Here is an 18,975-nt window from a genome sequence, read left to right as displayed (position 1 = left end):
AACTCCTGACTGTAACTGTGTCAGAACCTGACAACTGACTGTTGCTGTGCCAGAACCTAACCTCTGACTAAGTGCCAGAACCTTGCCTATGCCGACACTTGCTACGCTAGAACTCGAACTGACACTGTATAAGATCTCAACCTCTTACTGTTACAGTGCCAGAACCTGTCCTTTGAATGTTACAGTGCCGGAACCTGTCCTTTGACTGTTAATGTGCCAGAACCTGTCCTTTGACTGTTACTGTGCTAGAACCTGTCCTTTGACTGTTACTGTCCCAGAACCTGGCCACTGACTGTGTGCTATGACCTGTCTTTTGTTTATGTGTCAGAGCACCGACTTTTAACTGTTCCTTTCAGAACCTGGTCTGTGTCTGATACTGTGTCAAAACCCAACCACTGACTGTTGCTATGCCAGAACCCCTTAACCCCAGTTGCAGCGCCAGAACCCGACCTCTTAATGTTACTGTGACAGTACCCGATCTATGGCTGTTACTGTGTCAGAGCCCGACCTGTAGCTGTTACTGTGTCAGAACCCAGCCTCTGGTTGTTACTGAAATATACTCCGACCTGTAGCAATTATTGCGGCAGAAGAACCCATCCTATTCATGTAACTGTGATAACTAGACCTCTGACCGTTACCGTGTCAGAAATCACACTTGGTGTGTCTGTTGTCATCCCCGACGTGTCTGCTACTTTGTCAGAAACCATCCCTTTTCTCTTATAGAACTGTATCAAAACGTGTCCTTTGCCCTTTACCGTGTCAGAAGTTGACCTCTGGGGATTGTTGTGTCAGAACCTAACCTCTTTCCCTTACCGTGTCAGGGCCCAACCTCTATCGTCTGTGGTACCAGAACTCGACCTTTGGCTGTTACTGAGTCGCCCTCCGAACTCTGTCTGTGGCTGTGTCAAAACCCAACCTCGGTCGGTTTCTGTGCTAGGAGTCAACTTTGGGTCAGAACCCTATCTCTGACTCTTAAAATTAGAACTCTGGTTATTGGTTGTGTCGGGACCTGACGTTTAACTGCTTATGTGTCAAAACCCGATCTCTGGGTGCTACTGTGTTACATCCCGACTTCTAACTACTACCGTGTCGGAGCCAAACCACTAGGGGTTGATGTGTCAGAACCAAACCTCTAGGGGTTGATGTGTCAGAACCAAACCACTAGGGGTTGATGTGTCAGAACCAAACCACTAGGGGTTGATGTGTCAGAACCAAATCATAGGGGTTGATGTGTCAGAACCAAACCACTAGGGGTTGATGTGTCAGAACCAAACCACTAGGGGTTGATGTGTCAGAACCAAACCACTAGGGGTTGATGTGTCAGAACCAAACCACTAGGGGTTGATGTGTCATATCCAACCCACTAGGGGTTGATGTGTCAGAAACCGTCCTCTTACTATCAGTAACCATCTGGATTTGGGTGTCGGAACCCGACGTCTTGTTATTCCTGTTACTGTTTCAGAAACCTATATCTATCTGTCTATCAATCTATCTATCTGTTTATTTATATGAGTATACTCCGCAGATCATGGCAGAAAAGGTCAGGCCAGGTCTGCAATACAGGACGGGATAGATAAGGTCAGGCTACAGAAAGGTATAAGTTCCCTTAATTCAACAATACAATATTGTCATATGAGAGGCCTGGTTAACACGGTGTGTGTGTGTGTGTGTGTGTGTGTGTGTGCGTGTGTGTGTGTGTGTGTGCGTGCTAGCAGACCCTACCAGCGAATCACATTTAACAATGCTGCATCATCATTATCGGACGGAAACGAGTACAGCATCATCGAAGACCTTGCCTTAAAGTTACCCAACTTACTCTTGCTTCTTTGTAAAAGGAGGAGACCCACGAAAGGTGTTTTAAAGTTACAGAATAATAATAATAATAATAATAATAATAATAATAATAATAATAATAATAATAATAATATATATATATATATATATATATATATATATATATATATATATATATATATATATATATTTTTTTTTTTTTTTTTTTTCATACTATTTGCCATTTCCCACGTTAGCAAGGTAGAGTTAAGAACAGAGGACTGAGCCTTCAAGGGAATATCCTCACTTGGCCCCCTCCTCTGTTCCTTCATTAGGAAAACTAAAAACGAGAGGGGAGGATTTCCAGCCCCCCGCTCCCTTCCCTTTCAGTCGCCTTCTACGACACGCAGGGAATACATGGGAAGTATTCTTTCTCCCCTATCCCCAGGGATATATATATATATATATATATATATATATATATATATATATATATATATATATATATATATATATATATATATATGAGTGTGAACGAATGGGGCCTTTGTTCTCTTTTCCTAGCACTACCTCGCACACATGAGGGGGGAGTGGGTTGTTATTCCATGTGTGGCGAGGTGGCGATGGAAATGAATAAAGGCAGACAGTATGAATTATGTACATGTGTATATATGTATATGTCTGTGTGTGTATATATATATGTATACGTTGAGATGTGTAGGTACGTATATTTGCGTGTGTGGACGTGTATGTATATACATGTGTATGTGGGGGAGTTGGGCCATTCTTTCGTCTGTTTTCTTGCGCTACCTCGCTAACGCGGGAAACAGCGACAAAGCAAAATAAAAAAAAGCAAATTTTTTTTTTTACAAATGCAGCCATATATATATATATATATATATATATATATATATATATATATATATATATATATATATATATATATATATATATATATATATGAGAGGGAGAAAACATAGCAGCATTAACGTTACTAATATACCTCAGTGAACTCTAAACCACCATCATATATATATATATATATATATATATATATATATATATATATATATATATATGATGTAAAGAAAGAGAATACGGTGTGGTGTAGGGGTGTCATAGCCTCCCCTCCTTTGATAACACAGTCTAGACACTTCTAGAACAATGAAATAACTATATCTATATTAAAAGATATTTCGAAATACCTTCTCCAAGTGCGCAATGGCTTGGAGGAGCAATGGGAAAACCTTATAAAATCCATAATTAAGCTCATGTATCAAGCTTATTGGCGATTAGGGAGCCCTACAATGCAAGTGCATATAAAAGATATATTAGAATAGCTGTAATGGCGGGCTTGCGCGGCATCAGCAGATTTTTGCCTACATTGACAACGGAATCAATCCTATAAATACATTTTCCAACAAACAGGCATATGGGGGGCCCTGGGGTTGATCAATTGTGTCCCAGCCACACAGGGGAGAGCCATTAAACTTATAATAATTCTTGAAAAAGGTATATGTGTGTTCGATGATGGAGTAAAAATAGATTGGAGATAGATGGATGGTCGGCGGCAAAGCTGCCATCTCGGCCGCATTAGGACTTGCGCAGCCAAACTCATACCATGGAAACTATAACGCCTGTTTCTCCATGAATTTCCATTGACAGGTAAGTCCAATTGGCGAATAGACCTTACCCGCCGTTAAGTGAATGACCCTCAGTGCGTCAGGGACGGGAATGGGACTCGGGGGATATTCATGGTTGGATGAAAACTCCAATTTTATGGGAAGTTGGAGAAAAATTCATGGGGCTGGCTGAAGGCATATTGATTTACCGAGAGCAAGTCTGAGAAGAGGCGATGCACCCCCTGCGTTATTTTTGTAATTAGTGATTCCCTCACCTCGGAAGCCTCTCCAGACGCAGAATTCGTCGAATTTAAGGAATGAGCCGCGTGAGTGAGTCATGGGGGTGTTAATATTATTTCCATAAACATTTTAGGAAGTTTACATAAAATGAGATCATGTTTTGCTCAAGGGGTACCAACACTCCCGACTGCCAGCTATTTTGGTAAATAATACAAGGCTGAAATGAGGTTTACTTTCTTATTTACCAAGCCTAAGATTAAAGAAATACATAATAATATCATGAAGTATTTTTGATGGTGGTAATACAATGTATTTAAGCATGATGTGAGATATTTGTCCTCGGCTTCATATTTGTTTATTTTGCAGGTGTTGGCAGCCCTGGGATCATTGGTCGGTTGGACATCAAAATGACAGAGTTCGGGACGACCCCATTTGAAGGTTGACTTTTAATACATTTCTCCTCTAATTGATTAAAACAAATTTATGTCCCTTTAAAAGATACATTTTTTATCAAATGAGAGGCGTCATAGACCTGTATATACTTATTTGGCCATGTCACGCGTGTTGAATGTTAATGGGAAGGACATTTGAAATTGAATTAATCATAGGGTAATGATCAGCATTAATTTCCTTTCCAGGTAATTATCAAGCTTCAGAGATTTATCAAACTTAAGAATTTTAAAAGCCATCAGGCAAAACCTACTGATATTTATTCAGATCTGAGAAGCAGTTAATGGTTTTCCATGTTTTAGTGTGACCAAATGATTAATGATTTTTTAATGAAAAATGAATATTTAGTGCAATGTATATTCACATTGGTCTTCCTATTTTAATGAAGTATAACTTTATACAAAGAGTTTGGGCTGTGTAATGTTTACAGTGTAGCAATATCCAAATCTATGAATGGGTTTCCATATTTTTTGTACTTGTTTGAAACTAAGATAAACAAGTTCTTGGTCTAATATATGAAGTCTTTACTATTATCTTTGTTATTATTGTCTTTTTTGTTTTATGTGAAGTAAACTGTATTGTGTTAGATACTGGATATTTGTCTATTAAGCTGGAGTAAATGGATGCATATGTAAAGACTGCCTGTTTCTTTTAACAAATGAGTACTATTATCAGTGTTGAATGAGTGAAGCATGTTTATTGTAAATATCTAATACATGTTAAAGCCTTTTTTGAAGAAGTAGTGGTTAAAGTGATCTTTAACTTATTGATCTTATCCTAGAAGGATTATTTCAAACCATATCTTCTCTTAGAATTTTACCCAGTCACTTTTTCACAGTCAGGTTAGAATTTTTAAGCAGTTCTGTTGCTCATTCCTCTTAACAAAGTCAATGCTGAGTAAATCATGGAATACATTCCATTTAGCAATTTGATATTTCATCTTTAGATATGATTAGATCAAGGCAAATGGAAAGGGTGTTTTTAAATTTGTCTTGTTTTTGGACTCTAATTAGCCAATATTTGGTTTATTTTTGTGCAACACAATTTTTTCTATCAGATTTATTAATTATTTTGTGATGTGTTTTAGTTTTAAACCCCAGATGAAATTGGAGTATGGATTTTAAGCAAGGAATATAGGATTAAAGAAAGAGGGAAGGGGGGGGGCCTTTGCACAGGCCTATGGAACCAAAACCCTGCCTCGAGGGCTTCTCCCCATTGACCCTCACATAGGCAAATGTTAAACATAACTGCAGCTTTTGCATTTATTTATTTCATATGGTGATCGTTGCAAAAAAGAAAAAAAGGTATTTGTATGGGCAATACTTTATAAGGTCTTGAGAGAAGGGTTCCATGTTAGCTAGATATGCAACATTATAAAGATGTGATGGTAGTGATATGTAGACTATGCAAAAAGTATTAAGCCAAAAATGTTACTAAATTTTTTTCATGAAATTATTTAAGGAGTATTCTGCTTTGAGATTTGTTTAACATATGTATCATAGTTTGTTTTTATTGGTCTCCAAGCAGATTTGATCCTGGGCAGCCAGTTCCTCCCTGCACTTGCAACTGTCAATAACGAAGACGGAGAACCTGCAGCCAGAGTAGGAGTTCTTCAGTGCCGACGTTGTGCTGCTAGTTTCCTACAGGTAATCATGGAAGTGTTGAGCTTTAATGTGGGGCATATACTTTCATGAAGTAGGCTTCATTTTGTTTCTTCATTTTGCTGTAGTGATTCTATTTATTTTTTAGTAGTAATTAAAACAAAGCTCTAATAACTTATTTGAATTTTTTTTATAGAAGGATTTTTGAGGTAAATTGTGACAAATTTTTAATTACTCTTCATTATTTTTCGCAAACATGAATAGTGGAAAGCAACTAGACTATCATCGAACAACATCGGTTGCATCTTTCCTGCATTTTGTGGGTTGGCATCCGCCCAGGCAAGACTGGCTTGCTTAGTCCTCCATCCCTGAATTAACCAAGTGACTTTCTCTGCACTTATGTAAAGTCAGTAATACCTTGCCAAACCTGCTTAGTGGCTATATTAAATCTACTTTTCATGGACTATGTGTGGAATGCACCTGCTGTGCTATGATGTACCATTTACGTTACAGATTTCATCCCTGCTACCTTATTTCTGTAAAGTGAAGTAAACAAGAGATATGCTCAGAATCTGAAATTCTTCTCAACTTAAAACTGCTGCAGAATTTGTGTTGATTAGCTTTATATTTTTTCTTTTATGCAGTTCATCTCAGTTTTTGGATACATTGCTTCATCATACAGCTTTTTTCACATATCAGTGTTATTCTGAAAGAATTTTTTCATCTTTTCTGACTTTTCTTGTTTGTTTTTTGCTCTAATTTTGTTTTATTCTCTAGTTGATTTGGTCCTTGTTATTTCAAAGAACTGCCCAATATAGTATCATTGCCAGTTGTCAGAAGAGAGCACAGTCTTCTGAGAGAACATTTTGCCTTGAAGTAGTCCATCCTTTCTCCACTGCTGAGTGTAGCGCTGCCTTGGAACTGTGTCAAAACTGCCAAAGCACTCATTTAGTGACTCCTCTTGCTACTTCATGCATAAGTACTAAGAGTCACCTGTCTCTTTAGTATTTTTGTTCTAATTCACATCAGTTTTGAAATAACTTACACTCTTAAACACAAGCCCAAAGGTTCTTCATCATGAGGGGTTCCACCTCCTTCACTTTTGCCCTATCCCAAGTTAGCAACGTAGTGCCAGGGACAGATCAAAAAAGGCTGCAGTTGCTCATATCCATTCTCTTCCTGTCATGTGCATTGCATAAAAACCATATCCCCCTATCAACAGTCATGCCCCACAGACTTTTCACCCAGCCGTTTCACATGCCTTCAGTCTTTTACAGCATATTGACCAAGATCCTTCCAATTTTCTCTTATCCCATGCATGCCTTTCACCCTTCTGTACATCCAGGCCCTGATTGTTAAAAATCTTTTTCACTCCATCTCTCAAACTCCAATTTGATTTACCCCTTGTCTCCCCTCCCCCAGTTCTGACTCGTATATCTTCTTTGTCAACCTCTCGTTCATTCTTTCCATATGTCCAAACCTTTTCAGTCACCCTGTTCAGCTGTCTCAGCCACACTCTTTTTTATTACCTTACCTCTTTGATACCCTTTTATTATTTATTTAATGAAACCTCCACCCTCCTCTGCTCATGCCTTGCATCCATAAAACATTGTTGTGACTATTATACCTTCAAACATAAACCTAATTTTCTCTGTTTGCTTGTATGTAAACATGTTATAGGACTCGCATATGGTCTTTGAATAACTTATAGGTATTTTTCAATGGGTAGCTCCCATCTGCCCTATAGTAACTTTCAGTAAGTGCCCCCCCCTGTTTTTTTTCACCCTATAGAAACTGTCAAGCAGGTAGTACAAATGCACACACACATACTCTCTCTCTCTCTCTCTCTCTCTCTCTCTCTCTCTCTCTCTCTCTCTCTCTCTCTCCCTCCGTCCCTCCCCCAATCTGCCTTCTAGTATATCTGGCTCTCCTTGATTTTCCATCTCTTGAGTCACCATGATGCCTAGATTTTCCAGCATTTTCACGATGCTATTCTTTTTCTGAAGAAACCGGTCCTGTCTGTATTCACCTTGTTCTTATTATACACCGAATATCCAGCTTATGTCACAGAATTTTTGCCACGTATGCATTTTATTGCATACAGCCTTCTTCAGTTGATCTTATTTTTATCTTTCTTTTACTCTTTTCTGAATATTTTCCAAGTATTACTGACTGATTTGCAGCAAATATCCCATTGGCATTATTCTGCATGTGTTAGTATGTAGGGGGATGCCACACCCAAAATCAACTCTTTGCCCATTCTTACCTGTTGTCAGATGGTAATCTTTTTGATGAGAAAGCTTAGCTAGTTTGGGGTCTTTGATGTATCAAAGTGACTACCCCTGCACACATAGTAGATAACACCCTGCAACTCTAACCCACCATGGAAGTGAATTTGGACTGAGAGTGCAGAGCACTGCCATTTTGTTGTGATTTTCCTTTAGGAGCATGCCAACACTTTTATTAGAATTTAGTTTAGTTAAGATGACTTTCATTTGATTTTCATTAGATGGTCAGTAACTCACTAATTATATAGAGTTGAGAGAATAACCTGAAGAATATAAACTATGATAGTTTTCAGGCTTACATACTGATTTGGCTTTAGAAGTGTGAACAGAAAAAAAATTCTTGCTGTTTTACACCCATATATGTGATTGGCCAGTCATTGAATGTTTTGAACATAAGATTTGAGACATGTTATTGATTGTTTGTCTTTGGTTTAGGTGCGAGAGGCCTTGTCACATTACCGGTTGCATGTGTTTGAGACACACAAGGAGCACTTCACGGTAGTGGTTGGAGGCGCTTGTCCCCTTCCTGGATGTGCCCTTGGGCGAGAGAAGATTCCCACCATACACTTTCATTGTGCTTATTGCTGTTTCACATCTACTGAGGTAAGGTGTGGCATTTTATCATTTTGGTCTCAATGGAGATCAATGAAAGCATCTTGGGGATGCTTATTAAATGATTAACATGAACAGGGATGAAAAAGTACTGTTTTATATGTTGAAGTGATGGATTTGTAACTAGCACAGAATATGAATAACAGTCATGCTGGTACAATAGGAATGACTGATATAAATGATGTATGACCTAGTTTCTTTAACCACATAAGGTGGATTACATGCACATAGCCTCATAGCTCTCTTACTATCCATCTATCTATATATATCTCTGACGCCTTTTCCAATGGGCACAACAACAAAGTCTCCATAACTAAAGAACTCCAGTGCTACTTTTTAGCCTTTAGTGCCTCACCCTTAGCAGGCCACTGGCAGAGGCAAGTCTAGCACAGTGTTTGCAGAGGCTTCTACATGATGTTCCTAATGACTACTAATATCTAATGCTCCTACCTACGAGGCTTCTACATGATGTTCCTAATGACTACTAATATCTAATGCTCCTACCTACGAGGCTTCTACATGATATTCCTAATGACTACTAATATCTAATGCTCCTACCTACTACTTCTACCTAATGTCTCTACTTAATGTTCCTTCCTTACTCATATCCTTAATTTATTTGTAGAGTGCTAAAGTGACGTAAGACTTTGGTTATTCATTTCCCTTTAAGGTGACTTGTTATCCAGACCTTCATCTCTGTGATCACATCTCTTCTTACATGCAGAGAAAATGCCTCCACTGCGCATAATCGATGGTCATTCAAGATAGTTCTTTCAGATGAAACTGTTGTCTTTTGATTTTATATTGTGGTTCCTGAGAGTAGGATAGAATGAATAGAGAGGAATGAAGAGACTGGGATAAGATTAATTTGAAGGGATGCAGAGAATGGGATGGAATGGACAGTGAGGATTGAGAAGGAATTTGTTTATTTAGTAATGTGCCATGTGCACATCAGATGAAATATTTGGTCTTCAGGAAATTTAACTTTTAAAGATTATGAGCAGAGTTTAAACCTCAGGAAGATGGGAGATCAGGAGTAAATCAGTATCAGAATTAGATCCTAGAAACGAGAATTTAAAGATTAAAGAGCTATTTTTGTAGGTAAATGTATACATCGATGCTGGTCCTTTTTCCAACATCTTGACAGTGCTGCAAATTGAACATTTTTTCAGTATTTTTCTTCTGCTTCTCACTTGTTGTAGAGTAAATATATGATTTTTTCAGTAGGTGTGAATTTGGAATTAGATTTAGTGATTTGAAGGTTTGAATGAAAACTCTCAGAGAGTAAGGGGTTTTCTGTATTGTTATGAAACTTCCTATTGCAATGGCCTGTGCTGTGCTTTTGTCTCACACAATTGTCTTTCACCTCATATTATTTTCCCTTGCTGGTGTCCCCCCCTTAGTAAATTCTAGTGCATGTATTGTGCATTTATTTTAATTGCGATATTTTTTGATATTCTTATGAAACTGATATTCCAGTTGACAGCATTTTAACAACCCTCCAAGAATATTCCATATTTAGTTTCTAGTTTCATTTTAAGCAATTAAGTAGCTTGGAAGGATTTTTGATTTTTTTTATGTCTTTGGCAAAGCTTTATAAAGCCTGTTAGACAAATGTGAGGCTGAGATGAGGTTTACTGCCATGCATTTTGTTTATATGTGCATCCTAATATTATTCACATTAGTTTCTTGTCTTTTAGATAAACACTGTGAAATAGTAATTTGAAAATAGAGGTTAGAGACAGCGAAAATTATACACTCGATAAGAAAATGTGATTTATCAGTGAAAATGATGTGTATAAGAAACCTCAGATTACACTCTTGTGCTACTCATGACCATGTGTCAGTATTTTCCAGAATCTGAGTTCAGATTATATTTTTGTGATGAGATGAGATTATTAACAGTTTTGTTTCTGGTCTTGAGGATAATATGGAACTTGATTTTTCTTCAGGGTAAGCATTAAGGCAGCCTTAAAGTTTTGGTTCTGATATGAAGGTGGTCACACTGATGCTAGTGCTGTTAAGTCTGACATAAGCACGTTTAGCATCGGGTTTCTTGGTATCCAAGTGGTTGTTGTCTTCAGACCTAGAGGGACAAGAGGAGAACATTAAGCATCCAGGTGAGACTAAGTATTACTCATGAACTTGTGTATTTCAAAGACTATAGTTATCTCTCAGGAAATTTAGTGTCATCCGTAGTTACCAAACATGGGTTATATTAAACCTGTTTTCTCAGCCCCAGTCCAATTTTTTAATGTAGATTTATGATGATTTTGGCTATTTGTTCCTGTTGATATTCCTTTATATTCAGTTAGCTAGTAGTCTTTAGGTACAGTTTCCTCTATAAGAGATCTTGCAAGGATGTTTCTGTATGGCTAGTGTTCTGCTTTTGTCATGTTGTAATTGTACATTTTGATACCTTTCTCTAAATCCAAGGTTGTCCAAGTGGTCATAAAAAGGGGTTTCTTTACACTGGCTTTTGTTTTCAGCAGTCCATTAATTCTCAGGAATGTTGCTGTTGTTCAATATGATGCTGAGTGATGATCACTTTATGTAGCTTTGATTTTTTGTTCATTCAAGTACCTTTGATGTGCTGGTCGAACTTTTGTCTTCTCTGTAATTTCAGTTGACTTCTGTTAGACACTACTTAGTATGGTTACTACGTAATTGTTCATGCTGGCTTGAAGGCACTGTCTTTTGGACTAGTCCTCCATACAGTTCATCCTCCTCCACTTACGAGACTGTTGACTGACTTTTTGCTGAATATTGGTATAACTGTCTGAACACTGACTGAGGCTCAGCTTCATGTGAGATGAAAACTTTAGTCATTCTAAGGCTTTACCAATGCTTTGTGGTACTTTTGAATGCTTTGCATTCCCTCAACACCTTTTGGTGCAGCTTAAAAAGTAAAGTAACTGGGTGCACAAAACTGATTTGAAAGATAAACCAGATACTTTTCTTGGTTTAACAAGTAACACCATTTAGTTAATTCTCATGTACTTCGGATGGCTGTAAAGTTGTTACTTTTCATATGATGGGGCTAGAGATGGGCTCATGCTTTGTGTATGTAGGCTTTGATGATATTTATGTCATATATTGATTACAAAGTATTGGTGTTCTGTTGTTAGTTATGATAGACCTACTACCCTTAATTATGTGGAAATTCTTCCTTGCTTCCTTTCTATGGTATTATATGAGACAGGGCCCTTGAAAAAGATCCAGATCGCTAATGACCTTGGTTCTCCCTGGTTAGGTTTTGAAAAATCTCATTTTCAGAACCCCCTTTTATTTTACTGGAGCTCTGAAGTTTGTATGTATTCAGATATCAGTTTGTATGCTCATGTTCTTCAGAAGGAACATTTCCAGCAGTCTTCTTTGTAAAAGGCTTGCCTCTGAGCTGAGGCTGTCCATTAAAGACTTATTACGAAAGTTCTTTATATATTTATTATACATTCACATCATTGATCAATGCCAAAAGAGTAGCTATAGTCACCTTATACTTTGATAAAGTGTGATTTGTATTCCCCAAGAGCAAGTGACATGGAAAACCAAAATGCTATGTACAGCAGATAATTCGTATTCCAAATCTTAACAGTTTGTAGCACATGAAAATCAAAGAATATAGATCAGAAAATTGTTAATTGTATAAGGAAGATGAATAGAGTGTCCTTTTTTTAAGGTAAAAGCACATTCAAATAACCTTAGATATAAGAAAAAATGAAACATTGATACTTATGAATAAAAAGTTGGCAAAGAATTTATTTCGTAATTCTCTGAAATGCACAAATGATCATAACTTTGGAAGTTAGAAAAAACAAGAAAGGGTTGATAAATAAAACTCAGACTGATCTTCTCTGCCTTCCAAGCATAAAAGTATGGAAGAATGAAGTGAGGAAAAATAACTGCATACTGAAGAATCCTTATCCTTATCTTCCTGAACCGAACCCAATATCCCCTTATCCAGAGAAACACTTAGCAGTGTGCTTAACATTTAAGTATTGTCGCTGTGGTTAAAACTGGCAAACTGCCATTTCATTAATTTCTCACAGAAAATGATATAATGTTTACACAAGAATATAAAATGATATGATGTTTACATGAGAATAAGTCAGATTAGACTGAACATGAGTTCAGGAGAGCAAAGCAAGTAGAGCATTTGAGTTGTCCCAGAAGTTTGTAAGTGTTTCTTCTAAACACACGAAACAAAGGGCAAATTATTTAAAGTACCTAATATTGTTAAGTGTTGGTTTCAGACCTAAAGAAAGTAGTACCCAACCCCAATGAAAGTAGATGATTATATGGGTATTTTGAAGTTTGCATTAAACTGAGAACATGTGGGATGGATCCTCTAACCCCTAGATTCACACTCCTTCAAGATCAGAATGCATTTGCACCACAGCATTTAATGGCCAAGGAAAAAAAAAAAGAATTTTTTTTGGTTGAAGGATAGAAATTTAAAGCCCCCAGATTTGTTCAATGAGATACCAGAATTTCATTTCTGTTAAGGATAGGTACTGATGGTAAGAGTGAATGAATATTTCTCCCAGTTGTTTGTTTGAGGAACATATGATATTTATCCAAATATTTCTCACTGGTAATGTTGCTGCTAAGTTATCAAAATGAGGTTACATTCATATCTGCCATAAAGTTACAATTGATAACAAGGCCTCACTCATTTCTTTAAGGCGAGTTTCTTGAAAATCTAATCTGATGAAGCTCATAAACTCGCCCATGAAAGACATAACAAGGAAGTGAGTTAATTTGTACATGTTAGAATTTGTCATCAGGTGCCTTCAAATGTGTAAAGAGTGCCCACAGAAGCCAAGGTGAAATCTCTGTTTAGAATTATCATCATGAACCCTAACCTTTGAAATGATATACCTATTGAAAGATGAGGAAACAACATTTTTCTTGTAAGAATATTTACTACCTTTATACTTAAAAGCTCAAATTTCCAACTAAAATCAAAGTCGTAGTTTGATTTGGATGCTTATGATAGCACAAAAGTAAAGCTGAATGATATTTTCCAGTAACTTGGCTTCAGAGAGAAGAATTGCATGTGGTATCTACCTATGTCACATACTCATTTGGGCATATAGGTATGGGATTATATAAAAGAGGTGTCATCATCTACACACTTTGGCAGAAAACTGACAGTTTCATTTGGAATGTAAAGCTTTAGTTGTGAAATAATATGCATTTAGTGATACTTGCTGTAAGTATTGAGGGAAGCAGTGTAATGAAGACTGCATTCTTTAGAAATAGATTTTTCATTAGAATGAAGAATCCAGAGAATACATAGAAGATGGAGTAATGAACAAAATATTTTCTCTGTATAGATAAATGTCTTTAGTTTTATATTAAGATAAGTACCAGCATTAGCATATGGAGTGCCATTTACATGATGCAGTAGTACAGTCTCTATAGATAATGATATAACTAAGATCAGTGCATGTAATCTATGAGACATTATGTGTTAATGTTTTCACAATTGGTAGCACAAGATATACCACATAAAAAGGGAAAGACTGATATCTCAGACATTGGATTATGACATGATGTAAGCAATGGGCCAGCTGGCCTTTTCAAGGTCTAATCTTGGGAATATGTAAAGGAAGGAAATCACAGTAGAATGGTGAAACATTTTTTGGAAGTAGTTAGTTCAGTAACTTTTAATGATGATTAGGAGTGGAGAGCCAAAATCTGAAAAAAGTAAAGATGAAAAGATTGTTGACTGGGCGCTGAGGAAATTATTATGCTAAGTTTAGTAACTATGGTTATCAAAGCAAAACTTCCAGAGAGAGAACTGCAGTCCAAGAAAAATTACATAAGACATTACTTAGTCTTGCCTAGACACTTAGTTGCCTATCTCTTGTTCCACTTGGTCCAGAGACATCACCCACTTGGGTACAAGGAACCAGAAGCATCACTTTATCTCAACAAGAACAACAACCTAGCATACTTTGTGGCACTAGCGACTGATGCAACTACCTTTACACTAGCACTAAGCCAAAGCTCTGCTATATGGCTTATCTTTGGGTGAAACCAAACTTCCTATTACACCCAGACAGACATGAGATATTTTTTATTTCATCCCTATAAAATAACTGTAATAACACTATGGCAAATTTAGAAAAGTCAACAATCACTAAAACCTTTACAAGACATTTTTCAGTTTAATCATGCTTGTATATATAGTTCCAATTTACACTATCTCTTGTATATTAAAACCCTAAGTACTCAAAACTTTTTCCATTCCATTCTTCATCTTTAGTTCTATTTCCCCCCCTATCTTGGCCCCTCCACTGCTGACATAAGTCCAAACCATTTTAGCACGCCCTCCTCACCTCTTTCAACCATATTCTTCTTGATACCATACCTCTCCCTTATCATATCTTACCCAATCAACTCTCCTCACACTATCTATTGTCCTCAAACATTTCATTTCCAGCACATTCACCCTCATCCATACCTTCTTGTTTGTAGCCTATTCCTTGTGTCTGTACAACACCATCAGGACAGTTGTACCTTTAAAAATGCATATCTTTGTCTTCTACATATTTCTCAATGCTTGTATATGTGTTTGTAGTTGTCCATGGAACCCTGGAAGCGGAAGTGAATCATAGGGTGGGGGAGGGGGCGAAAACCCTGGGAGCCTTGAAGAATGTGTGGAAGTCGAGAACATTATCTCGGAAAGCAAAAATGGGTATGTTTGAAGGAATAGTGGTTCCAACAATGTTGTATATTTGCGAGGCGTGGGCTGTGGATAGAGTTGTGCGCAGGAGGGTGGATGTGCTGGAAATGAGATGTTTGAGGACAATGTGTGGTGTGAGGTAGTTTGATCGAGTAAGTAATGTAAGGGTAAGAGAGATGTGTGGAAATAAAAAGAGCGTGGTTGAGAGAGCAGAAGAGGGTGTTTTGAAATGGTTTGGGCACATGGAGAGAATGAGTGAGGAAAGATTGACCAAGAGGATATATGTGTCAGAGGTGGAGGGAACGAGGAGAAGTGGGAAACCAAATTGGAGGTGGAAAGATGGAGTGAAAAAGATTTTGGGTGATCGGGGCCTGAACATGCAGGAGGGTGAAAGGTGGGCAAGGAATAGAGTGAATTGGATCGATGTGGTATACCGGGGTCGACGTGCTGTCAGTGGATTGAATCAGGGGATGTGAAGCGTCTGGGGTAAACCATGGATAGTTTTGTGGGGCCTGGATGTGGAAAGGGAGCTGTGGTTTCGGGCATTATTGCATGACAGCTAGAGACTGAGTGTGAGCGAATGGGGCCTTTGTTGTCTTTTCCTGGCGCTGCCTCACGCACATGAGGGGGGAGGGGGATGTTATTCCGTGTGTGGCGGGGTGGCAATGGGGGTGAGTAGGGGCAGACAGTGTGAATTGTGTGCATGTGTCTGTGTGTGTATATATGTGTGTACATTGGGATGTGTGGGTGTGTATGTTTGTGTGTGTGGACGTGTGTGTGTGTGCATGTGTGTGGGGGTGGGTTGGGCCATTTCTTTCATCTGTTTCCTTGCGCTACCTCGCAAACGTGGGAGACAGTGACAAAGCAAAATGAATAAAAATAAATATATATTTATATATATATTTATTTATTTTGCTTTGTCGCTGTCTCCCGCGCCTGCGAGGTAGCGCATATTATCCCTGGGGATAGGGGAGAAAGAATACTTCCCACGTATTCCTTGCGTGTTGTAGAAGGCGACAAAAAGGGGAGGGAGTGGGGGGCTGGAAATCCTCCCCTCTCGTTTTTTAATTTTCCAAAAGAAGAAACAGAGAATTGGGCCAAGTGAGGATATTCCCTCAAAGGTTCAGTCCTCTGTTCTTAACGCTACCTCACGAACGATTAGACTTTGTCGCTGTCTCCTGCGTTAGTGAGCCAGCTCAAGGAAACAGACAAAAGAATGACCCAACCAACCCACGCAAGGAAACAGATGAAAGAATGGTCCAACCCACCCACATACACATGTATATACATACACGTCCACACACGCACATATACATACCTACACATTTCAACGTATACATATATATACATACACAGACATATACATATACATATATATATACATGTACATAATTCATACTTGCTGCCTTTATTCATTCCTGTTGCCACCCCGCCACACATGAATGACAACCCCCTCCCCCACACTTGCGTGAGGTAGCGCCAGGAAAAAGACAACAAAGGCCACATTCGTTCACACTCAGTCTCTAGCTGTCATGTATAATGCACCGAAACCACAGCTCCCTTTTTTTTCATACATTTTCGCCATTTCTCGCATTTGCAAGGTAGCATTAAGAACAGAGGACTGAACCTTAGAAGGAAAATCCTCACTTGGCCCTGTTCTCTGTTCCTTTTCTGGAAAAGTAAGAAATGGGAGGGGAGGATTTCCAGCCCCTCCACTCCCATATATATTTGGTAATAAAAAGAGTTTGGTTGAGAGAGCAGAAGAGGGTGTTTTGAAATGGTTTGGTCACATGGAGAGAATGAGTGAGGAAAGATTGACAAAGAGGATATATGTGTTTGAGGTGGAGTGAACAAGAAGTGGGAGACCAAATTGGAGGTGGAAGGATGGAGTGAAAAAGATTTTGAGCAATCGGGGCCTGAACATGCAGGAGGGTGAAAGGTGTGCAAGGAATAGAGTGAATTGGAACGATGTGGTATACCGGGGCTGACGTGCTGTCAATGGATTGAACCAGGGCATGTGAAGTGTCTGGGGTAAACCATGGAAAGTTTTGTAGGGCCTGGATGTGGAAAGGGAGCTGTGTTTTGGTGCATTATATATGACAGCTAGAGACTGAGTGTGAACAAATGTGGCCTTTGTTGTCTTTTCGTAGTGCTACCTTGCACGCGGTCGGGGGAAGGGGTTGCCATTTCATGTGTGGCGGGGTGGTGAAGGGAATGAATGAAGGCAGCATGTATGAATTATGTACATGTGTATATATGTTTATGTCTGTGTATGTATATTTATATGTATATGTTGAAATTTATAGGTATGTATATGTGCGTTTGTGGACATGGACGTGTATGTATGTACATGTGTATGTGGGTGGGTTGGGCCATTCTTTTGTCTGTTTCCTTGTGCTACCTCGCTAATGCGGGAGACAGCGACAAAGTATGATAAGTAAATGAATAAATAAATGATGCAGAATCTGCTGTTCAGAGCCAAATCCAATAGACTTATCCATTGGTTACCACAACCCCCTCATGTTCCCTTGTTCAGCCTATTAACAGCAGATTGACCTCCCTGTATACCATAATACTCAAGTTCTCTTCTCTGTCTTATGCATATCTCTTACCAACTTCTGAATGTTCAAATTTTAGTACCCCCAAAACCTTTTTTACTCCATCCTTCTGTTTCCTCCACTGTCTTCTTTCCCTTATTCCCTCTGCTTTCACTACATATTCTCTCCTTCCATCATCTCTACATGCCTGAACTATTTTGGTACACTTTGGTCAGCCCTGAAAATGACACTATTCTCTGCCATGTGTCTTTCTGGCAGGGTCATTTCTTACACAATCAACCTACCTCTTACCACATATCTTCAGGCATTTAATTTCCAGCACTTCCATTCCTTTGCATTCAGGTTTAAGAATTGAATTGCATCAATGAAACCCCAGAACTGTACCCTCAGACATCCTTACCTTTATGGATAATGGACTTTCTTTCCTCACACTTCTTATATGCCCAAGACCGTAATCCATTCTTCCACCTAGGAACTCGCTTCGTTTCCAGGTGTTCCTTTTGCTGTAATGTCCAGTTCCATCCTCTTACACCATTCTGATACACCTCATTACCTTAGTTTTGTTAAATTAGCATGCAGGTGTCTTCTTTTACACACACTATCAAAGTCTGTCACAAGGCTCTGGAATTTCTCTTTGGAGCTTGCTATCAGAACCATGTCACCTGCAAACAATGAGTGACTGAACGCCCCTGCTCCCAACCTCCATCATACTGTTCCAAGACATTTGCATGAAACTCATGAGTCATGTTATTTCATAAACAGGTTAATCAGCCATGATGACATTACACTACATGGATTCTCATTCATTGGCAACCACACACACACACACACACTGTCTATCTATTTCTTATGACTAACATGGCACGGGCAAAATGATTCTCCAATCAAAGGTCATCATGGGTGAAAGAAATAAAGAGAAAAGAAAGCAGAAATTAACCATGTCTCTGCATCTGTTTGATGACATGACTATTTAAAGATAGAAAGGTTGAAGGAAGTGGAAAAAATGAAAGAAGGAGGAAATCTCCACAGCATATCTGTTTGAGGAAAGGAGGTATCACAATGGTCAGTTTTCATCTATATGTACATGTTCCTTGCTCTCCAGGTAAAAATTCTTTACTGCCCTTAGTATCTTTTCAT

General features: G+C 38.4%; 1 protein-coding gene across 6 annotated transcripts in view; it reads left to right on the top strand.

Annotated features, from left to right (window-relative positions):
* The first annotated feature begins 3,332 nt into the window (after positions 1-3,332).
* LOC139751914 (uncharacterized) overlaps positions 3,333-18,975 on the top strand; it is a 53,812-nt gene continuing 38,169 nt past the window's right edge. The window contains exons 1-4 of one of the 6 annotated variants that reach the window (XM_071667608.1): positions 3,333-3,438; positions 4,002-4,073; positions 5,610-5,731; positions 8,410-8,577. In XM_071667608.1, coding sequence (XP_071523709.1) covers positions 4,043-4,073; positions 5,610-5,731; positions 8,410-8,577 — 321 coding nt within the window. In that variant the 5' untranslated portion in view covers positions 3,333-3,438; positions 4,002-4,042. Of the gene's footprint in view, positions 3,439-3,460; positions 3,722-4,001; positions 4,074-5,609; positions 5,732-8,409; positions 8,578-10,538; positions 10,707-18,975 lie in introns of those variants that run through there. The other 5 variants (XM_071667610.1, XM_071667609.1, XM_071667611.1 and 2 more) reach the window with 5 other exon arrangements.

This window comes from Panulirus ornatus, chromosome 12 (assembly GCF_036320965.1).
Source record: "Panulirus ornatus isolate Po-2019 chromosome 12, ASM3632096v1, whole genome shotgun sequence".
NCBI classification, from domain to species: Eukaryota; Metazoa; Arthropoda; class Malacostraca; order Decapoda; family Palinuridae; genus Panulirus; species Panulirus ornatus.
The sequence above is the reverse complement of the archived record's forward strand: the minus strand, read 5'-3'. Positions and strand labels throughout refer to the sequence as shown.